The sequence below is a fragment of the Cynocephalus volans genome, chromosome 7 (assembly GCF_027409185.1).
Source record: "Cynocephalus volans isolate mCynVol1 chromosome 7, mCynVol1.pri, whole genome shotgun sequence".
In the NCBI taxonomy this organism is placed as follows: domain Eukaryota; kingdom Metazoa; phylum Chordata; class Mammalia; order Dermoptera; family Cynocephalidae; genus Cynocephalus; species Cynocephalus volans.
In genome coordinates this window covers 131,801,946-131,825,969 of record NC_084466.1, presented here as the reverse complement: position 1 = coordinate 131,825,969, position 24,024 = coordinate 131,801,946, and the positions used below count along the sequence as shown (strand labels likewise).

The window sequence follows — 24,024 nt, the reverse complement described above, 5'->3', positions numbered from 1 at the left end:
CTCACCGACCCAATCCTCGCTGTCTCTACTAAGCTGAGCCCAACCCTGAGTCTCTTTCCCCGTGTTCCAGCCCCGTATCTCCCCCTGCAGCCAGACCTCTCTGCCCTTCTCACTCCACCCCAACAATGGTCCCTGCCCTCTAATTAAGCAGGTCTCTTCACTGTCCTCCAAACCTCAGGTAAATTCAGGCCTCTGCAGCTTCATTCCCTTGTAGGTCAACACGTCATATCCTCCCATCCCAATATTTTTTGTTTTCCTTATTTTTCATGAAATCATAATCAGAAAACTAAAACATAAATCCTACACATTTTAAGGGGCAGCTCTAGCTGCCCTCCTCCGGGGAGTCTTCTTTTGTAGGCCCTTATCCACCTCTGACCTCCTGTTTGCCATCAGAACCTCATGACGCACTCACTACTTGACTCTACTTTTCTCTAGGTTACGTGTGAGTCTTGTCTCTCACACCAGGGTCTGTGATCCTCAGATGCTTACAAAGCTGGGCATCCACACAAGGTGTCTACTCCCAGGACCAAGCTGGGGGAGATTGCATCATGTGGTATGTAAGTTCTCTTCCAGCTCCAGTATTCAATGATTTGGAATTTGAGAATTCTTTCTAGAACGTTCCTCTGGGAAGGTCTTCAGAGTTTCTTGAAAGTGTCTTCCATTAGTGGACATCCACATGTCCATGAGCTGCTGACAGAAGTGCCCTTTTGGGAAGTTGAACAACAAGAGAAACTAGGAGAGATCAAATGATATTCTGCCTGTAGAGGTAGGGGTGAGGGGAGTGTCCTGGAGCCTGTCAGGAAATCCAGGAAGGAGCTTTTGAAAATCTCCTCAAATAAACTAACCTTTACACACATACACACACTTCACCTACACCCACTGGGGGCAGGAAAGTTCCCCCAGTAGTTCTTAAGGAGCATTCCCCTTCCCTCTTATCCCAAAGAAGAGAATAGTCAGTATCCTGGGGCTTAACACCTCACCACAAATCACATACCATGGCTGCCCCCATGGGGCTTCATGGAGCATCACAGTCTCCATCACCTGTCTTCTTGGCCCCATATAATAGACCTCAATCTCCAGCCCTCCAAGAAAATTCCAATATACTCCAGCTTGTTCCTCTACACTCAACACTCCAATACACCTACAACCCCCCATCTGCCTACCACTAATACTGCCCACCCCCTAGTGCCAGCACTCAAACTCATCTATGGCCCACAGTACATTCCATCCCCCTACGTCTCAAACACGCATTTGGAATTATATATTCTGTCCCCATCTCCAGACCCACCCTTCTCCTCCATCTCCAGTTCCCTGAAGAGCAACCCTGTGTAAGCCCAGCCCCAAGATTGCCACTGTCCCTACCATGGGCTCTGCAAAAGAGAACTAATGCATCAATTTCTCAAAACGTGATCAGAAGACCTCAGATATCAGAATCACCCAGGATAGTGGTCAAAAACACAAATTCCTGGGCTCCACCCACAACTACTAAATGATTCTGGTTGTGGGGCCAGAAATACGCCATTTCCAGCTAGCTCCTCCAGTAATTCCTGCAATTCAGAATCACTGTCCTAGATGCCTGCCTTATTCACTGCTAACTGCACGAACTTGGCAGGGTCATTCTAGTTTGAAGTTAGGGAACACAAGACGCATCTTAGGATACGTGCAAAGTAGTTCAGACTGGAATGCGTGCCCCCACCAGAAGCCATACATGGATTCCACATGTTTGGGCGGCGGGCGAGCTTTTCCACACCACGGTTGTCTTCTTGCCACACAGGAGTCCCGGACTCGCCGCGCCTATGCGGAGCAGGCCCCGCCGGCTCCCCGCAGTGGGGAATGCGGGAAACGCAGCTGCGGCCTCGCCTCTCACTCCGCTCCCGCTACTGGCTCAGGCTCCCTGCGTGGAGCGAGTGCGCCACGCTGCGGCCGCAGCGAGGACAGCACGTCCCAGGGGAGCGCGCTGAAGGATGGTGATTGAGGTTCAAATTTCTAGCTTCCCCACTTCATTGCCCCCTTTTCTAGTCACCCCCACGCTAACCCCATCATAGACCCTAATCAATCCCTAATCCCGTGACCTTAGGAAGGCCCGGTATGAGATTTACAGGCCAATGCCTCTGGGTACCCACAGGAAGTGAAGACATACAGAACCCCCATACTTTCCCCCAAATTCCAGAAACGTACTCCAGATAGCTGCCTTTGCCTGGGTTCAGGTAATAGATTCCTGTCCTCCATTCCAGAAATCTCAGCAGCACAGAATCTCTGGCAAGATTCTGAGTATTCAGGCCCACCGCCATCCTGTCTTTTGAAATATTGCCAGACTTAAAAAAAAAAAAAAAAAAAAAAAAAAAAAAAAAACACCTCAGAATTGGACCCAGTATTCCAGAGGTGGCCTGACCGCCTCAGAAAGCAGAGGGGTGAACACCTCTCGATCTGGCGGCTCTGCTTTGGTTAATACAATTCATGGTCGTATTAGGGTTTTAGTAGTCACATCACACAGTTGTCTCATATTGAGCTTGCAGTCAACTAAACCCCCCAGGTCTTTTGTTCATGAACTGCTGTCAGGCTGGGCCCACCCCCTCCATTCGGTACTTATGTCATTGATTTTGTTTTAACCTAAGTGCAGGACTCTACATTTATCCCTGTTAAATTTAATCTTGTTGGTTCCAGCCCAGTGTTCCAGCCTGTTGAAATCGTTTTGAATCCTGACTCTTTCACGCAAAGTATTAACTGCCCCTCCTAGCTCTATCACCTGCAAACTTGATGAGCCTGCTGCCTTGGTCAGTTGTCAATAAAAATGTCAGACAGGACACAGGTCCAGATTGAGCCCTAAGGCATACTGCTGGAGACTTCCCTCTAGTCTAGGCTGACATGGATCCATTAATCAACTCTCACTGAGTCTGGCTCTTCACCAAGCTTCATGGCCATTTGGTTCACGTTTCTGCCACACCTACAGATATCGTGAGAGGCTCTCAGCTGCTTTGCTGGAAATCTCTCTTGCCCCAGGCAGTGGATCCAACATAACACTTAGGCCTTCTTTCTACCCTCCAAACCTCCGGTATCATTTGTTTCACCATAACTTTAGGGGGATTACAGACTTCCAATGGTGCCCCCTCCTGCATGACTTAAGGTCTCTGAGCTTCAGGATCCCTGGGTATATCTTTGCTAACAATTTCATATCCTATCATTCTATGCCTCCTCTGAGACCTTATTCTCTCAAATTCACTCGCCCACTGCCCTCTCTGTCTACAAATGTGCAGTGGTATCCCTTGCCTAAAAAGCCTTCTACCAGCTGCCTCCTTAAGCTGTGGTTGGCTTCCGTCTCCTCTTGAACATCCAAACTCTTCCAAACTTACCTCCCATTTGTCCTGAATCTTCAGCCATCTATCTGGCTTCCACCCCTCAGCTGAGTAACCACACTGCCCAGGCAGCAGGTAGTAATGGTGGAGATGAAGGCAGAAGATTCACAACCGGTCCAGAAGAATCAGATAGATGAGCTTCATAAAGCACAGAGCCTGGGACCGTTCACAGACCAAAGTCAAACTGTGGGCAAACTAAGCTGGTGATCAGGAGTTCACAAGAACTGAGACATGAGGTTAGAGCCTAGGCAAAGTGGTTCACAGACAAGAGAACATTGAGAAGTCCAAGCCTGGGAACTTCTTACATGTTTCCTATAGGGGCTACCACCAATCCTGGAGCCAGGTCAGATGGGAAGACAGCCTAACTGGAGTGGGGATGAGAGCAGAGAGGACAGGGCTTGCACTTTTCCTGAGCCTTTATCCCAGGCTACACAGCATCAGTTGTTAGGAACTTCAAGTTCCGGGGTCACACACACAAACATCTATGAGGGCCTGAGAGGTGACAAGAGTGAGACAAACCAGGGTGTAAGGTACAATAATGAGACTTGGCAAATGGGAAGAAACACACCCAAGGGGCCAGTTGCCACTGAGCTCCCGCCAATTGTTGTCATAAGGGAAATGTGGTTTCATTGTTGCCACATCTTCCAATTTTCCAGAGAAGCCAGAAATCTTTTTAGATAAAAGTTTTTGATCCTTAATGTCGCCAATTAACTTTTTTTAAAAACCTAACTTTCGGGCTGGCCCGTGGCTCACTTGGGAGAGTGTGGTGCTGATAACACCAAGGCCATGGGTTCGGATCCCATATAGGGATGGCCGGTTTGCTCACTGAGTGAGCGTGGTGCTGACAACACCAAAGTCAAGGGTTAAGATCCCCTTACCGGTCATCTATTAAAAAACAAAAAAACAAAAAAACAAAAAACACCTAACTTCCAGGGCTGGCCAGTTAGTTCAGATGGTTAGAGCTCAGTGTTGTAACACCAAGGTCAAGGGTTCAGATCCCTGTACCAGCCAGCTGCCAACCAACCTCCCATCCCCAAGAAAAACTTTCAAAAACCTGTACTGGCCAAACAAAAAACATGTCTGTGGCTCTGATTTGACAGTGGCAGCCATCTTTGGCTACTGCCAGTTGCCTGGTACTTAGAGAGGCTAAGTGACCTGGGTTTGTGGTACTACATTTAGAACATTCCCTGTGAGTTTTTGATGTCCATGAAGGTAACCTTCGTGTTATGTAACAATTATGCAGAAATTACTTTGGTTTTAAAAACATATTTGATTTCTCAGTTATAAATCCAAAATCCTAGTTCTTTTCTAAGCTTTTCAGTTCAGCTTTAAAATATTATTCTGCTTATAAAACAAAGGAGTTTGATTTAATGTTTGATTCCACTTACATTTAATTACACTCCTTTAGACACTTAAATGGCATTTATAAAAGTAATATATTTGATTTCCTTAAGTACTTCCACTTATTTGACCAAAACAAACCTTCCCAAGTACTTAATTATATCTCCAATAAATTAAGTTTATAAATAAAGCAAATCTCAAGTCACTTTAAATGTTTCAAAACTACACAGAAACTTACCAAGATTTCGACTTAAAATTCAAGTATACTCAACACTTTTAGTTGGCATTACAAACCTGTTACTCTAACAAATTGTCTTTCATATGTAAAGGACTTAAAATACAAACTGCATAGATGCCTTAAAGCAAATAGTAATGATGTGGGTTTAATTTTCTTAAACATGGCTATCCTTCATCATTAAAAGCTGCTTACCTACCAAGGAAACAACTGATGCCAACTCATGTATTTTGGAGGTTACCTTCTCAGATGGCTGAGGCTGCAAAACAATGGGAAACACTGATTGGGCCATTGACTTAAGGGACCCAGAAGACCCTACTTATGACCTTGTAAAGCCCAACCACAGGCTTCCATTACATAAAGAGGTGGTCAGCCAGCCCATATCCCCGGGTTTGATGCTCTTCAGTGCCTAACTGCACCTAACTGGACTTTCTCACAGAAATCTAGGACCCAACCTAGGCTGTCATGTATCTTGACTGGGTGGTGGTGTATTACATTGGCTCTGAAAACACTTAAAAAGTCTTCCCATCTTGATGATTTGTTTTTTATTCTCTTCTTTCTGTGTGGACCACCACTCTTAGAGATTAAGATGATACCCGGTTGAATGTAGGATTTCTCACAACTTTGACCTGTGGTCACAATTCCTAAGGTTCTACTGACAGAACTCTGGTCTCTTTACTCTTAGTCCAGTGTCCTGTTCTCCACTCCACGCTGCTCTTCCTCGTTTGGATTTTCCCTGTAGCTCACCTTCTTTTTTGACTCTCACCTCTCGGCATCACCCTTTCTGCACCCCACCCCCACGACCAAAAAATCCCCATTCTGACTCCAGTACTGTAGAGTCCATCTCCATGATCCTTCCCCATTCACACTAGTGCTCCCTTAGGGCAAGTGATCTCATCCCCAGAAAAGGGAAAGGTGGTATTAGTTGTTCACACTAAGATGGATAACTGAGTCCTCCCTTTTGTGCATAGTAAACTGGATGCTTCCTAAAGAGAAAAGAAAGGGAAGGAAGGGAACTAACACTTATTGAGCACTTAGTAGGTACTAGGCACTAAGCTGCTTCACTTGAGCTGTCTCACTCATTCCCCACAGCCACACGAGAGGGACCCGTTAAGAAATCCAAGCTCAGAGACAGTAAATAATCTGATCATCTCACTGTTAAGAAAAGGTGAAACCAAGATTCAACTGTAGTCCATGTAACTTCAAAACTGACTCTCGTGCTCACCACACTGCTTTTCTTTTTTAAATCAAAACAAAATCCTTACTACTCAAATATTGGCAGAGTGAAAGGACAGTGTTTTGGTGGGAAATGCTGCTTTACTGATTTCTGGCTAGGAATGTGAGAGGCTCCAATCTGGTAACTCCCAAAATTCTGTGCCCCTCCCACTCTGTAAAAGCTCTCCCAAACCCCCACTCCCAACTAACATATCTATAGTGCTCAATTTACATAGCACTTTCACATATATTGTCCCACCAACTCTATAAGGAAGGTAGTAGTGTTACCCAATTTTAAAGATGAGGGGACTGAAGCATAGCGAGACTAACACACCCAAAGTCACCCAGCCCATGAGAAGTACATCTACATCTCACACTTAGGTTCACTGCCCTTGAACCTTGTGTTCTTCCTATTCAGCCACACTGTGTGCTCCACAGACACTCTCCCACCCCACTGCCTTTGTTCCTCTGGGATTATATTGCAACCCAGAGCCTAGGTTTCTGCTCCTGTTCCTCAAGACCCTGCGCTAGAAAAACCATCCTCACCCCCAGGCCTGCCCTTCACGTACTTTCAGTTCCTTCCACAACCGTATCCTTTCTGTTCTGCTTCCCCCACCCCAAGTCTTCTCTTCTGTGATTCCATTTCAAGCACCATATCCTGAGTCAGAACAGGATCAGAAAAGCCATTCTGCCAGAGTTTTGCACCAAGCACTACAGAAATACTGTTCATGGACACTTAGAAGTCTTCATAAAATCATTTCCTAAGAGCTGGGTGTTTTAAAAACATTATCACAAGCCCTTGTAACAACGTTCCAAGCTATTTGCCACCACTTGCAGGGAAGAGGCTCAGCCAAGAGACATTAACTTAGAACTAAGGTAGCGTTAGGAAGTGGCAAATGGGGATTCAAACCCAGGAGTCACTTCCAAAGCCTTCTTGTCAGCACACTGCACAAACCCTCGTGAGAACAATGACCACGTCAACTGGGAAGTGGGTGGGGTTTTGCTCAAATGATCTGGTCAAAAGCTCACAATTCAAAAACTTGGAGGCAAAATTCTCAAGCCTGCGTTCCTGTTCCTCTTGCCTCTAGACTAGCATGGCAGCCTCTGCCAACCTCACCTCCTGCATCCTGGCCTGCTGTGCTATCTGCTCACATCCTAGCGTCTCCTTCATGCCCTCTGACTATGCTCCCAGCCCCCAAACCTTTAGTGACTCTTTAGGTAATTATCCTCTTATCCCCTTGGGGGGCAGTAGGTTTGTTTTCACTGAGTGGGTTCCAGGTATTTTTAATACTATAGAAATGTTGGAAGATCATTCCCCAGTGATGGCAGTGGTGACAAGGCCCTTGTGAGAGCCAGAGGACACTCTGAGAAGGGAACTGGTACTCCGAGCAGGAAAGTTGATACTCATACCTCTGCTCAGAAGCGGACACCCAGACATGTCCCGAGACCAGAAACAGCACCTTAGGAAGCTAGATGGGAAACAGAGTTAAAGACTTAGAGACAGAAAGGCTGGGGCCACTGGAAACTAACAACTGAGTCCTTGCTATGGAGCAGTCACTCTAAGCCTTTACTTATTTATTTTGATGGCTGGCTGGTATGGGGATCCGAACCCTTTGACCTTGGTGTTATAAAACCATGCTCTAATCAACTGGTAAGACTTTCTTTATATACCGTATTGCACATAACCCTGACAATGTATGTAACATTACCCCATACATATGAAGTAGAGTTTTAAGCAGTTTGTTATTTGCCCAAGGTCATGCAGAATGGCAGATCCAGGTACACTAAGCCTTGCCTTTTTTTTTTTTTTTTTTTTTCCAGTAAGGGGATCTTAACCCTTGACTTGGTGTTGTCAGCACCACGCTCTCTCAAGTGAGCCACGGGCCGACCCAAAGCCTTCATTCTCAACTACTACGCTATACTGCGCTATATACTATATATTCAAGAGATAATAAAAACCTGACCCAAACATAGCTTAAATTTTGGGTTAAGGAACAGAGCTTCACTGAAAGATAGGACTGATCTCAATGACCAAGTGAACAGGTTTGAAGCAAACAAAATAATTTTCAAAGATTTCTGTCACTAACCAAAGGGTTTTCTTCTTCTTTCTGCCCCTTCCCTGGAGTGACTAACAATAAAACCCTTAAAAACTGAGGAGCAGAGTGTTTGTTTTAGAACTGGAAGAATGAGAAGCCAGAGGAAAAATTTATGCCTTTTACTACTCCCCAACCCCTGGTTAATATTCACCTTCCAGGTATCAGCTTATTCTATGTCACCTCCTGTAGGAAGCCTACTACGAACACCCAGGCTTGGGCAGGGCTTCTCTGTGCTCCTATAACTCTTACTGCCTGCTTGTCTTCCCCACTGAACTGAGAGCACTGCATGAGTAGGAACTAGCACAGTACCTTTAACAGAAGTGCTCAACAAATGTTAGTTATTAATGTCCTATTGTTATATTATTCTGAATTCTCTTCTGAATGCCCCCCTTACCCTAGAACAATCTTAACACACTTTAATTTAAATACACGGAAGGGTACGGACTTAATTGTGCCAAGGGGGCCTGATTTGACTGCCACAGTGTCTTATGGTATGAGGAGGCCACAGCTTCTCCAGTGTAATGGGGACTCAGTCAGCTGCCCACAGTCTCTCACACAATGCAAGGAGAGCTCAGACTCGACAGCTTCTCACTGGGGGCCCCAGGCTGGTGTGCAGAGCAGTAACATCTGGTTGACCAAGCAGAAGTATCACACACTTCCCTGTTTCCCTTCCTAAACCCATCCTAGAGGGGTATTTCTGCTTGTTCTTCCTTTTGTTTTTCTTGAGAGAAATTACTGGAAATCTGTTTAGAGATCACTAAAACCAAGTTTCTGAACAAGTCACATAATAAACATAACCACCACCACCACAGCCATTTATTACATGCTTGCCAGGCACTGTGCTAAAGCTTTACAAATATTGTTTCGGTTAATCCAACAACCCTGAGGTAGATATTTTCAACATCCCCCCACCCCCAACATATCATTATAGTTGAGGAACTGAGGCTCAGAGAGGTTAAGTAAATCAACCAAGATCAAACCCGGCTGGTAAGTAGCAAAGCTAGAAATCTGAACCAAAGATATCTTACTCCAAAATCCATGTTTTAAAACTATGCTAGATTGTTTTCCATTGAAAGTTAAGGACACACGCTCCTTCCTGAAATATACAAAACCAGATTTTACGTGGGGGAGGGAGGCCTGTTTTTTTTAACTTCCTTAATCAGCCATTGTACTCAAACTCTTAGAGGACTCGAGATAGTCTGGGTATAAGCTGACTACTGGGTCCCTTTCTCCTGTTCCCCCAGCACCTAGGGCACTTCTCATCTAAGACCTCCACTCCTGACATCTGACTTCTCCATATGCTGTTTCCCTTCCAGAAACCAGTGGAATGCAGAAGTCAGCCAAAGGTGGTGACACAAAGCCAAAGACACCTGTGAGAAATCAGATGTTCACAAAAAGCTCATTATCACTGACGTGCTGGACCCTAAGGCACACAGACACATTTAGATGGAAACACAAAGTTCAGTCCTTCCACCCTGGTTCACCAGGCCTGGCCCACCCAGGCCTGGCCCCATTCCTGCATAGTCTCCTGATCACCTCCCCCGCCCCCCAGCTGGTTCTCTACCTCTCTAGGTGTCCTCCCCTAACCCACGTCTGGAGGCCTCACGGACCACAGGCATCTGGGCCTTGAGGTGGCCAGATTTTGAAGCTTCGTGCCCCCCAGAAAAGCTCCAAAAGGGCCCAGCAGGGCTTCATTCAGGATCCCATGACCTAGGAGGATTAAACAGAGCTGGCTGAACAAGCAGAAAAGGGCCACCAGAGTGAGACCAGAGGGACCAGGATATACAGAATTGACAAAGGAATGGAAAGAGTACAGAGGGGAGACAGAACAAATGGACTAACCACAGGTAAATAAACAGAGCTATCAAAGGTCAGAAAAGGAAAGCGAACCTAAGATGAATAGGAATGACTCCAGGGAGAGGGATCCTAGAGACAGGCTGTCCAAACACTTGCAGCCACGGAGCTTCTGAGGGAAGGGCAACTGTTTAGAAAGAAGGGCCTTGGTGAAGGGGCCAGTGGACTGGGCAGGAGGAAGCTGACTAGGAGAAATTAGAGGGAGCTAAACTGCCTTTATTGCAGGCAGTTTGAGAGGACACCAGAAAAGCAGATAGGGACTGGAGAACAAGCAGCTGGAGGTCCCAAACAAAGTGGAGTAGGACACGTGCTGAAAGGCCAGAGCCTCTTGAACCCACCCCCTGAGCTGTTTCCAAGTATACTCACCATCCACCCCATCTGGGTAAAACTGGTCACTGAGGGTCATTCCCTGCAGCTCCTGCTAAATTCTACACCCAGATTTTGAAGGGTGGAAGACCCAAAGGTAGGGAACTTACCAAAAGGAGAGCCCCATCCTTGCAAAATTCACATTCTGAAAGAGACAGAGGACCACCAACTCCCCCACCCCTGATCCTTGAGGGAGCCTCTGATCTAAGGAATCCACTACAGAGAGGAACGAATGCCAACTGGTGCAAATTAATAGCCCTTGGTTTGAAGGGACAGAGGAGGGATGAGGTGAAGTGACTCAGAGAAAAGGGAAGATCCAAGTTGCGATTCTCCATAGCTTCAGACTCAACCTATTAGGTGACCTCATCACTGGCTCACACATCTGGACCAGGGGCCTCAGTGCCCTCCACGTGGCCACAGCTGCACTGATGTGGGGGGAAATCAACATCGCTGGGAGGCCCAGAGTGATGAGTCCCTCCCTGGGGAGCCTAGAGTCTTGGAGGAGCCTGGAGGTAAAGCTTTGCTCTCTACTGATCTTCCTCCTCACTCAACAGTCCCTAATCTCGTACACACAGGGTACACAACATACATGGATGGCTTCGTAACCTCTCAGTGTTTCATGTGGCTTCCTCTCCAACTAAGTAGAAGAGCCTGGGTTTGATAAAGAACAGGTTTTCTTCATACCCTGCAGTGTTGGAATGTTAACAAATTCTTGTCACAGGTGGGGTATGGGGAGCTATTACAAAAACATTTTCCACAAACAGCAAACACACGTCAAAACTATTCCACTCCATTGTTATTCTTGGCCCTACAGATTGTATTTGATGGCCATCCATCTCCATCTTTGTTGGCTCATGACCAAAGATGTCTGTTCCTCCATCTCAGGCTGGGGATTGGGCGCCTAGTCTTTGTTAAGAAATACAAGTTCCACCCACTTGTGAGAATACTGAAAAAGTATGGGGGGACAGAGGGAGAGTCTCTCCCCACACTGGGTTGGCCCACTGATAAGGATCCTTCCCTTCTCTGTCTCCTAACAGATTCAGATTAATGATCACTCATTCCTAATTGTCAAATTTCTTTTCCTTCATCCTGTGTCTAATCACCAGTGACAGAAACCATTACGCAAATGAGAGCAGACGACTTCCCCCAACTGTTCGCGTTGGTAAAAACCTTGTAATTTAGAGCTCTGATTTGTAGGGGAAGCTGGTCTCCCCCAGGCATCCTGGGCATCTGCTCAACTGATGCCCAGAACAGCCCCTCCTCCATCCCAGAAATCCAACCCCCCAACAAATATTTGACTTCACAAGACAGTAGTTTTCTTTGTACCTGCTGGTGTAAAAACAGGAGCTGGCAATGCGGCTGACCTGATCTGCTATCTTTCTCAGTGTGATTTGACAGGCCCAAATCCCCACCTTCCTTTGATGTGTCTGCCTCCCACGCTGCTGGCTAGGATGGGGTAAGCAAATATAGCAGAAATGTTTCCTCTGTTGCAAGCAGAATTTGAGCCTAAACAGCACTAACCTAGGTAAGTGAAGGGAAGACCTTCTTTCCCTGGGGGAAGAAGCAGCAGCAGAACATGAATCAAGACTCTTAGTAATCATCTAGAACTGGCGCTTCAATTCTACAGATGTATAAGCATGCTGAGTAGAGTTATGTGACTTATTCAAGAACACACAAGTAACGCAATTAGATCTAGAAGTCAGTTCCCCCATAGCTTCTTCCCAGCACTCTTAACCCATAATCTGGTTTACAGGAACATTTCCCAAGGTGTGTTTAGCTGGAGCCTGGAAGAGCTTTCACCTTGAACTGCATCTGTACCCTCTTGGGCTGAGCCTGCCTACAGACATTGCCCAGGGGGATGGAATGTGAGGAGAGGGCCTGTGATACAAGAAAGGGAGTTAAGGTAGGAGAATCAACAGTCTGGTAGGCAGGAAGGAGCAGGGAGTTTGAAGCCAAACAGCACTAGGTTAGAATTCTGACTGCCATTAATCACTTTAATCTCTGTGAGCCCATTTCTTCATCTGTAAAGTGAGAATACCTACCTTGCAGGATAGCGAGGAACAAAGATAAAAGCACTAGGCACATATTAGGTGTCTAGAAATCAGGGGTCACTATTATATTGCCTAAGGATCAGGACCATTCCTGTGAAGGTTCCAAAGTTAGCTTTCTCCCTCCCCACCTTGGCCACCTTAGGTCAGACCTGTGTTGGCACAGTACCCAGTGAGGACCAGTTGAATGGCACACACCTCCCTGCTCACATCACCCACATCTTTAAGGGCTGAGACAGGAAGGCAGCAGACCTACTAAGGAGAATGGAAATAATCTGCTATTTTTCCAAATGTGACTGTGGCCAAGTTTATCTTCCATCTGCCTTGTTTTCTTTGTTGTGCTCCTCTTTCCCAAAAGAGATGGAGGGATGGAGATCACTGCAATCACATTTCCCAGCATTGACTATATTTGAAAGAGCTACACTTGATAGGGTACCTTGTCGTCACACCCACAATGCATCAGAGAACCCCAGAATGGGGTACTAAAAATAAACACCCCTCCCCAAAATATACACACAGGTGTGCACACACATACACACACATCCTCTCAGTCTATCAGTGCACTGTAAACTGAGCTTATGGGGTGAGAGCCACAGCTCAGACACTGGAAGTAAACCTTTGGGAAAAAGAAAAAAAGGAAAAACATGACAAAACCAGACACTTCCCAACTCCTCTTTCCTTCCAGAGAGAAGGGGATAGAGTTGGGAGTGGAGGTGAGTACACACACGGCCACCACACCGCCCAGCTCCAGGGGCCCCACTCTCACTGACTGGATGTGAATGATGGCCCTTGGAGCTGTGCAATGCACAGCTGCCCAGCTGTAAACTGCAGCCCTGAGAGGGTTCCACTGAGTAACTACTAACAGAAAAGGAAATCCTACTTCCATGTTCTACCAGTTGCCCTGACTACTGAGGATGTTGTGGAACATTACAGTGGGATCTGGCAGAGGCGCTGGCTTTAAGAGGCAAGGCTACAATTTTGCCCTTGCCCTGAGGTGGATGACAGGTAGTGACGTTAGCTGCCTAAGCTTGACCCCATTTCATCTACTCAGCCAGGAAGCTCAGCAGGAGTAGAGGATGTAGCCTGGGCAGAGAGGGTCATAGGACCTGGAGGCTCTAGCCAGTCAGCCACAGGCAAGTTGCAGTGAGACCTGACCAATATATGATGGCTAAAACCCAAGTTCAAAAGCTTTAGGCTAGGTCAGGCAGCACTTCCTGGGGGCTTGCACTGTACTGTCCCACTGGACAAGGTAAGCAGTGGAGAACCTCTGTAAGCAGGGAGGCTGGCTAGTGTGAACACACACACACACACTAGTTCACACACACACACACACACACACACACACACACACACACACACACACACACACACACGTTCACACACACACACACACACACACACAGGCTTGCACCCCTAGAACCTACAGAACTGACAGCTAGGAGAACTCCCTTGATATCTAGTAAAGGGGCAAGAGCTGGTGCTAAAAGAGAGAAGCTATGTGTGTCTCCAGTTTGGGATTTATGTACAATCCTTGGTTCTTATGTCCCAAAGTCCTTTCTATGTATGGCTTGAGCTTGTAGGTCCCAGCTGAAACCCTATTTAATCCTCTCTCACAGGAAGGCTATCTAGGTTCTCAAAGGCAAGCCTCCCTCTCATTCTCCCCATTGGAGTCCCAGTAGCCACTGCCACCCAGCCGAGAGCTTGACTATGCAAAAACTAGGAGACAGACAGACCTAATGGTCAGATTAGCTTTGGCCCTGCAGCCCAGATGCAGTGGGAGGTCCAAGAGCATCTCCTCTCTCTCAGGCTGAGGCACTGAGGTTGTAGGAGATAGGGCTGAGAGCCAGAAGTGACATCCGAACCCAGAAGGAGGGAACGAGAAACATACATACATGTGTGTGCAGGCACACACACACACACGCACATCCTGAGGTTGACAGACTAACACACACAGACATGACAACCAGAAGCTGGGACTCCACACACTGAATGCAGGACCTTAGAGGGGCAGAGAGGGAAGGTGCTGGGGCACAAGAGGCAAGGGTAAGAAGTCCCTCCAAATGGGAGTGGAGCGTCAACTGCCCTGTCTCGCCCCAAACACCTGCCTCCAGGGCCATGGCAAGAGTCCAGTCCATTAAGTGCAGCGTGCAATACTAGCGCTTGGAGTCTCCTGTCCTCATCAATGAAGCGGTGTGGACGGGATAGCAGTCACCTGGCAGTAGGCCTTGACCCCTGGCAGGCTAGTTGTATCGGCCCTTGATCATTGTGTTCAACAAGGGCCCCACCTGTAAAAAGACATGAGGAGCCAATCAGAACTGCCTGTCCCCTAGCCCTGGAGTTGGATGGGATGTATCTGGAGACAATTCAACGTCCAGCCAAGGACAGGGACAAAGCTTTCATTCAATCTTGTGAACCCTCTAATCAGCTCTCTTCCTGAAGGTCAATCCAGTATTCTGGGGCATGGCCCGCTCCTCAGGGTCCTTCTTCTATTACCTTTCCTAACACAACACCCTGTTATTTTAGTGGAAGTAGCACCAAACTGTTAATCCCCAAACACCCAAGAATGTTTCTGCATGTTTCTCCAATGTGCCTTAATAATGTTAATTGCCTCTATATCCTCAACAAATGGTCACCTGCCAATTGAGACTGGTGCCATCCCCCCACCCCACAGGTATCTGTGGATGCTGAAGCTACCCACAGAAAGGAGACAAGAGCATTACAAATACAAACCTTCCCTGTTTCCCCATGGGCCACTGGCACATCTGCATGGGAAGCAAGTCTCAACATTACCTAGAGCAGCCATGGCACAGCTGGGAGAGTGCAAGGAGATGCTTTACTGCTTGCTACCCATTCCAGGAGAATCCCCTCAGGGGTCCCCAGCTGGCACACAAGCCCTGTGGGGAACATTACTACTAGCATGGAACAGATTATAATTGATCCGCCAGTCAAGCCCAGCTCTCACCAGAAAACAAGGATTTTCTAAAAATACCCATAACCTCTATGGAGAGGACACCAGATACCGAGACAGAGGAGCTACAGAGAATGTCACACCAATCCTGACTTTCCCTGGTCAACCCACCCACTGAGCCACAGAAGCGCCACCTTGGGGCAGTCACATACCTCTTGTGGATTCCCCAAGGCCTCTCCAAGCATCTTCTCAATGTTTCTCATTATGGCCACTTTCTGGTGAGCTTTGAGAGGATATTCAATTCTCTTAGGGGTGGGAGCCCCCTACAAAGGAAGCAGCAGCTCAGGAAATGCCTTTCACAGCAGGCTTCAATGTTATCCCATTACTCCTAGTAGCATCCTCCCTTCTAAGAAACCTGATTTAATCCTATCCCTCTTCATTTCCCCAATGACCTGGGAGTCACTTCCTCCCCACTCCTGTCCAAAACCATATATTACACCTACCTCACGCCAGCCCCAGTTCCATTTGAGGAAAAAAACGTACATCAACCATATTCACCTTATACCAGAAGTTCACAGTGATGGTAATCCCCCCATTTAGTAATGACTCTATGTGATGCCACCTGCAAGAAAACAAACAGGCTCCAGTTTACTACTGATACTTTTGAGAGGAAGAAATGGAAAACCTGGTAGAAACCAGTTAAAGGAAATAATGAAGACAATATCTTCATACTCATCTGTAAAACACACACTGGGGCTAGAGGCAGTGGTGTTGAGTCTCTAAACACTAAAGAGCTAAGAACAGTTTTTTTAGCCACAAGCTGCTCAGATCTGTTTGGACTTGGGGAACTGTCATCCTGTCCTAGAGATAGGGTCATCGTTTCCCCATGTTCAGTAGGCTCACATCTGGATATCCCAACGTTGTAGACCAAAAAGGAACAATTCTGCCACAACTCACAAGGGACACAATAAGGCTTTCCAGAGAATGGGAAAGAAAACTCCCAAGAAGCCTCCAGCCCTAGCCACCTCCTCACCAGTACATTGGGATATAAAGGACATCACCAGGGCCAACCACCGTTTCGTAACCAACCACGTTTTGGAAATTGGGGAACCTCTCGTAGTCAGGATTGTCAAAGTCCACCTAAGAGGTACAAGAGAAAGAAAAAAAAAAAATCAGTCAATCACCAAATCTTTACCAGTAACTACCACATGCCAGTTTGGTTCTTAAAAATAAAGACATGCCTTCAGGAAAAAAAAAAAAAAGAAGTCTTTAGAATTTATATCCAGCAGAAGATAAAATGCACATGAAACTGTCTCTCTCAGAGAATGATGTTAGAAAGTCCCTGCTTAAATGTTAAGTGATAAAGAATCCTTGGCTTCAGTGCTCCTGAGGTCAGAAGATCTACTCCACGGCCTAAGGATATAAGAAATTAGGTCTGGGCCGGCCCCCTGGCGCACTCGGGAGAGTGCGATGCTAGGGGCGCAGGAGCGCTCCCGCCACAGGTTTGGATCCTATATAGGGATGGCCGGTGCGCTCACTGGCTGAGCACGGTGCGGAAGACACCAAGCCAAGGGTTGCAATCCCCTTACCGGTCACAAAAAAGACAAAAAAAAAAAAAGAAATTAGGACTTATCCTTCAACCAAACTTTCAGAAACTTTCTCCCCAAAACATATTCATTCTAACCAGCAAACTAGCTACATGAAGTAGCTAGACAGCTTTCTCAAGAAAGGAGAGAACGTCTCTGGCTGGCCACAAAGTCAAACATATACCTCACTTAGATCCAGGAAATCCATTAAGTGATATACCTCAATTTTATTCACCCTTCTTCATATCAAAAAGAAACAGCACCCATAACAAAAGAAAACAATAATTAAACCCACTGGAAACATACACATTTTGTTCCATAAACTTGCGGGCCAATGAAAGAGTAATCATAGTCCACCAGCATAAATGATGGAGTCTGCTCCCCAGAATTAGCTCTGCAGGGCTGTTTATACTTACAAACATCTGGGGACCACCACAGGAGCCTGAGATATGTGAGCTACACTGTGAAATTATTCTCTGGTTTTGTCTGTAAAGCAAGACCAGCCTGTAATCCAAACATAGCATACCACCAAAGGGAAGCGGAAAGACTTTTCAGCCTTTGATCCTAAAGGCATTCGCAGGATGTAGATTTCTACACCCTACTCAGAACACACAAGCTCACCTGGCTCTGTCTGTCACATGGGTGATGGACAGGGTATGGGTAGAGGCACTCAAATTGATCCGGAGGGAACAAGATGCATCGCTTGTAGCCTTTTATCTGAGCAAAGAAGTTCTGCTGCTCATCATAGTGAGCAGGTGTCACATTTCCTGAAGGAAGACAGACGTTTTTTTAAAGCAGAGTAGTGGCTCTTTGCACAGGCTGGAACATAGGGCCCAGTGCTGGAGAGAAACTTGGCCTGCCCTCTCAGCTAAGGGTTCCAAATCAAAATTTCAGACAGAATCAGGAAAACTGCAACTACAATTCTCAGCAAATTAGTTGTTACACTTTCACTGATAATAAGTCTAGCAAACATCACTGGTTAAGGGTCCATCTTCAGCTAGCAAAGAAGTCTTTCCTAAATGATGGCTGCTACCCTTATTAGAAGTAAGAGCACATCCAATACTCACAAGTCTAGCAGAGTAATATACTGTGTATACTTGTACTCTTCTTAACTATGGCAGGAATTCAAGGGAAGCAGAACAGTTAGAAATGATGGAAATGACTGGAATCAACAATGCATACATAATCTACTTTGAGAAGTGAACCCAGTCATTTTAAGTTGTATGAACATGTACTGCTTTGGGTAGCTCTTTTGGAGCTCAAAAATTCTCAACCTTTGCTCCCACTTCAACACACCTGTGGATGCAACACTTCTTAGAGCGACACTGGAGCATGCTGGTGATTTTCATCAGAGGAAAGCATATCACATTACCTAAAAGAGTGCTGTATAATTCAAATAAGGCACGTTACTTAAAACACCACCTTGAATTAGTGCATATATATGCCCTAGAGTATACATGTTCCATCTACTCCTTTATAACCAGGGCCACATCTGTTGTTTGTCTTTTGTACAATCTTTGAGTTGAACACCCAACTCTTCAGGGCCTGGAGTTTAGAAAACATTCCCCAGTTCTGCCTGGGTATGCTAAGACAGCTGCCTTCTTAAGTGCTGAGAGTCCATGTGTATCCTCAAAGGAGAGTTGCTCTCTTATCTCTACCTGAGGGATCCACTTCCCTGCATCCTACCAGAGGAAAGGAAGACTACAGAAAAAGTCAGAGTCAAGTAAACCAGAACTGACCCCTTCCTGGCAGGTCAACCAAGAGTTAGTTTCAAAAGGGCAGGTAAGTGTCAATTAATAAGATGCACTGCTGGAAACCTTTATTTAATACTGGCAGAAAAGGATCGAAATCTGAAGAAAGAGATCTGAAAGGAAAGAAATCTGAAAGGAAATGAGACCTAAGAGCCTAGTGGTGAATAACAATGAATAGTTACTCTACTTCCTTGTTCAACCCAGTTTATTCACCTCTTACTAAGTATCTACTATGGGCCTGGCACTGAGCTAGTACAGGAAATAAAAATAAGAATGAGACAATGACTCTGCCCCATAAGTAGATCTCCTTCTCTTGATTAGAGTTTAAAGTCTTCTTTTATTCAAAAGAAGAAAACACAAAAGAACACATTCACATATTTGTTTGCATATAAAATTCTCTAGCAGGGAACACAAGCAACTAATAACATAGTATTCTCCAAGGAGGAAACTGGGATGGGGTAGAAGAGAGATTTATCACTACATGCCTACTCAGACCTTTAGAATTTGAGTCCCATGAGTGTATTATCTATTTAAAAGATAACACTGAATTTACATTGGAAAAATAAGTTTCCCCTTTTATTTGGATAAAAATCTTCTGAATGTGGACAGATCCCGTACAGCACCAGTATTTCAGAGAAGTCCCTAATATCTCAGTATATGCACTTACACAGCATCTGAGGAAGGGAAAAGGGAACTTTCTTTTTAGAGTGCATAAAACTAGCTTAAAGACTTAATATACATTATCTCATTTACTCTTCATAGCTATTTTACATGTCATTATTATGTTCCTTTTTATTATGTTCCTTTTACAGATGAGGACGCTGAGGCTTAAGAAAGTTAAATGACTTAGTCATGGAGCTAGTAAGTGGTGGAGACAGGATTAGAAAGGTTTATATGACTCCAAGCCATGCTGCTTTCTGAAAGATTTCTTACCTTCCATGCCGATGAGCAGGAGGTTAGAGGTCAGCTGCCCCCAGCCACGCTTTCCCTGCTGCTTATTAATCCAGTTCCAGTTAAAACCCAAGAAGTCCATGACGATCTTTCTGCCCACAGTGTCGTTGAGTGTTTGCTGCAGATACAACCTACGTTCCCCAAGAAGAAAATCCCCTTAGTGCATCCACACACAGTCCCTGCCATGGCCTCCCACACCTGGAAATATAAACCCAAATCCATACCAGCATCTCCCACAGAGAACAGCTGTAGTCATGCAAATGTTAACCAACGTGAATTTTCACAAAACTGAATTCTTACCTATCTTTCTTTGAGCTCTGTTCAACACCAAACGTTTTACTTTAAAGAAGTGATTCTTAACCTTTTCAGGGTCACAGAATACATCCTTTAAGAATCCAAAGAAGGTTCCCCATAAAAATGCACAAACACATAGAACTTTCTTAGTTTCATAGATTCCTGGAAGCCTATCGACGGATCTTAGAATGATGAATCAGCCTTGCTCCGGAGACTCTCAGGACCTAAGATTCCTCTTTTGGCCCTTGACAACCACTGTGGTAGGTCATATTACTGTTCACAAGTTGGTTCCCTCCCAGTGGGAGTGTTATTTTCCATTCCCCCTGGAAGCCAGACTTGCTTACTTAACTTGCTTTGGCTAATAAAATGTCCATAGACGTGAACTGTGTTACCTTCAAGTGTAATTTTAAGAACCAGTCCATACTATCACACCTCATTTCCTCTGCTACAGCAACTGCAAAGTTCCAGATAGTAGCTGCTGGGGCAACCTGAGTCCCAAAGTGAACAAGATAATATGACCTGTGATGGACATGTAGTATGTGTGAGAAATAAACTTTTGTTGTTTCAGGCCGCTGAGCTCTGGCTTGAAGACTAGCTTATCTTAACTGATCCAGCCACCTTTCTGCTGCAGCCTTCTATAGATGAAGAAGGCATCTCAAGTACAGACCCCAGGATCCTAACATATCTGAGGAATGTCAGAAGTTACTTAAAGGAGGGCTGGCCCGTGGCTCACTTGGGAGAGTGCGGTGCTGATAATACCAAGGTCACAGGTTCGGAACCTATATAGGGATGGCCGGTTAGCTCACTGGGTGAGCCTGGTGCTGACAATACCAAGTCAAGGGTTAAGATCCCCTTAGGTCATCTTTTTTAAAAAAAAAAAAAAAAAAAAAAGAAGTTACTTAAAGGATATGAAAACCCAGACACACTTGATCAAGCCTAACAAGTGACACTAATAAGGGGCCAAACCTGAAGATAAGAGACAGAAGCAGCTCTTGCCCTGGTCCTGAGAAAGTTACTTCAAAAGGCTCAAAGGCATCTTCCTGCCTAGAATCATATTCAGTAAGGCAACATTAACCAAAAATCTTGATAAGTTGAAAACACTACCTACCTTTTTGGGGACATGGAACCCTCAAGACTCTAACGCAACCACTGGACTCTCCCAAGAGATTATAATATACATATTCACACAAAAATTTTGCAAGCATCTTTGAAAGACTCAGCAATACTCCCCAAACATGAATCTAAACAATATTCCTATTACACCTGAACAGTAAATGCTCAAAATAGCTCAAAGAAGATCCTAATACCTTTCACCCCATAATGGCAACAACCTGTACAACTGTACAGTGGACTTGGCTGGTGCTAAAGTCAGCTGATAGGGCAAAACTTATACATAGTAAAAAAATTTTCTTGAAAACCCTTTAATCACCCATAAAGTACAGAGTAAACTCATAGCTCATACTTAGTGAGGCAAAATGCTCTCACTACAGGAAGCAAGAAACTTTGACTAAGGAAACAGAAGATTCGCGCATCTTATCTTAAGCTCATTCTAGGGTGTATGTTCATTTGGTGAAATTTCCCATTCCACCAGCACCATTCAAAAGAATCTCTCTCTCACCACTGGGGGGGGGGGGGGGGGGGTGCGAATGTGTACGTGCAAGCTATGCTGAATTTGAGGAAGTTAACACATGAGATGACTCAACTGAACCAGCCTTTGTAAGACATAAAGGACGGATCAATCACAGTTCATATCTTAGAAACCCTTTTGGTCAAAGTCCCATCATTATGGCAATTGTTAAGTGTCAAGAAGAAAAAAAGATAGTGCCTATCTATTCACTTAGCCACATACTGCTGACAGGAAGTCAGGAAGAGAACTGAAGCAGGAGACTAGAGAGAAGCCCAGGACTGGGCACCAAATGTGAGATGGTCATTCACCATGAAGTACTCAGTGAAAGCAACTTTAAGAGTCAGCACCACTCCCCAAACATGAATCTAAACAATATACTTATTACACCTGAACAGTAAATGCTCAAAATAGGTATAGTGTAGGACCTATATAAAAGGCTGCCCTCATAATTAGGGATAAAGCAAAGAGGAAGAATCACTCTCCCATGTGTATTTCTTGTGTGTGCTATTACTGGCATAACATGGAATATCAACACCCCCTCCACCTCCCCACCTAATCTGGTCTTCCTTAGAGGCTCGTGATATCCTTTACCCCCAAATCACAACAAACTATACAACTTTTCAGCTTGAACTGTCCCCACCCAGCATAATACTTTAGGACAAAGGCTACAAACTGGCAATTTCAGGGCTAAATCCAATGACATACATTTGTTTGGCCTCCCGCAGCTTTTTTGAAAATCTGAACTAGCTGCCCACATTTGAAAGCCAAAAGGTTTTAAATTTAAATCCTAATTTCACGCTTCTCTTGAAAAGTCAGAATATCTGACAACCCTGGACCACTCCCAGATGGAAACAAGCAGAGTCAAGTAAAGACTTCTCACTCTCGGCTTCATCATAGCTTTCACCTAGACAGTTTCATTCGTTTCATTCACCTGTCTGACCCTTCTAGGGAACCGTGACTCTCACTTTATGAAGAAGATGAGAAACTAGAGTTTACAGTCCAAGCGTAATCCTTCCCTCATCCCTCAAGCTACAGAACTAGCTGTCTGCAGCCCTAAGAACCACTAAGACTAACTCAAACCCCATACAGGCTGGAAGAACAGACTGCTAATTCAGCAGAAATCGAGAGATGGAAAATACCAACCTCTACTCATCCAACTCCCCTACACCTTCAAACAAGTACAGAAAAGGAAGATGGATGCCCTAAAATCAAGATCTCAAAACTTACCTTTCTTCCCCTCCTCGCTGCTGTATATCCTGCAGTTTCTCAACAAACTCATGAAATTTCATTTCCTCCCTGTTGGATCTCGGCTTAAAGTTCTGGAAATTAGCCATCTTCTTCTCATCATAGTACAAGAACTTGTGGGTGCTAGCACTGTACACAGAGAAGTCTCCGTTGCCAATATTCTCTTGCAGGTATTCAAGGTCCCACTTCAGGGCAGGATATACAAGATTTGTGTCGGTCAGCACCACAGGTTCCTAAGCGAAAACACCAGGTGCAAAAAACACAAAATAATCCCAGGGAGGTGGTTGGTTCTCCTCCCATGATTCCAACTACTTCCCAACTTCAGAATAATTTCTCCGTTAACCGGCACGAACCTCTCAAACCCCATTTCTCCTCGCCACCCTCTCCATTTCCCCTTAGATTCTTGTCCACAGCCCAGCCAGTCCCCCACCTCTTCCACCGTTCGCCTCTGACCTCTCCTCCCACTTTGGCGCGGCCCCGCCCCCACCTCATTCTCGATGAGCTCCTCCGCCCGGGGGTCGCTCTGACTCAGACGCGGGATAGGCCGGGTCGGGAAGCTATAACTGCGGAGTTGGGATTCATCCCAGGCGGGACCGGGGGCTTCAGCCTCTCCCTGGGGCTCTTCTGAGCCCGAGGCCGCAGCCTCCGCCACTGTCGCCGCCATCTCCGCCGCTAGGGACGGCCCCACCGGAACCGGAAACTCCTCCTATTCCGGACAAAAATCACACCGGGAATCATAGAGATGAGCAGCGAGAGAGAGTCCAGACACATCGAGAACGCGGAAGCGAGGCCTGGGGGCTCCTCCTAGTGGTGACCTACAGCTCTACAGCCTAGGCTCCACTCCTGAAGAACTGGGGCTAGACCGCAGTGCCACTGAATAGGATGATCACCTGGTAAATCAATCCACAAAATTGTGCTGCCCAGGTCTGCACAAGAGGCAAAGAAGGAGGCAAGTTTAGTTAGGCATTAAACTTGACACTCATGGCTTGGAAGACAATCAAATTCTTGACTCGCTAAGGAAATCAGAAGTAAAAGCAATTATCACATTGATAGATGTTGAGCAAAGACTGCTCTGAAGGCGTAGGCAAAGATATATGGCAAGTTGAACTCTTAAAATCAAGAGTGGTTTTTGTTTGTTTGTTTGTTTAGCATCA

The 24,024-nt window shown here is 45.7% G+C and overlaps 1 protein-coding gene across 1 annotated transcript; it reads right to left on the bottom strand.

The window, feature by feature from the left end:
• Positions 1-12,892: 12,892 nt before the first annotated feature.
• HIF1AN (hypoxia inducible factor 1 subunit alpha inhibitor) lies at positions 12,893-23,549 on the bottom strand. Its single transcript, XM_063101658.1, has 8 exons — positions 23,358-23,549; positions 22,853-23,103; positions 19,687-19,835; positions 17,624-17,769; positions 16,450-16,556; positions 15,975-16,038; positions 15,629-15,739; positions 12,893-14,793 (listed from the first exon to the last, which is right to left on the bottom strand). Exons 1-8 carry the CDS (start codon positions 23,532-23,534, stop codon positions 14,749-14,751), a joined length of 1,050 nt encoding a protein of 349 aa, XP_062957728.1. The 5' UTR covers positions 23,535-23,549; the 3' UTR covers positions 12,893-14,748.
• Positions 23,550-24,024: the final 475 nt, after the last annotated feature.

What these genes read in the sequence shown, in the direction of transcription:
- HIF1AN (XM_063101658.1), bottom strand. Translation starts at nt 23,534, where the DNA reads ATGGCGGCGACAGTGGCGGAGGCTGCGGCCTCGGGCTCAGAAGAGCCC. An exon ending in CTTTATATCCCAATGTACTG is followed by an intron (nt 16,039 to 16,449) that starts GTGAGGAGGTGG and finishes GTTTTCTTGCAG; the next exon opens with GTGGCATCACATAGAGTCAT. An exon ending in CCTTGGGGAATCCACAAGAG is followed by an intron (nt 14,794 to 15,628) that starts GTATGTGACTGC and finishes GTCTTTTTACAG; the next exon opens with GTGGGGCCCTTGTTGAACAC.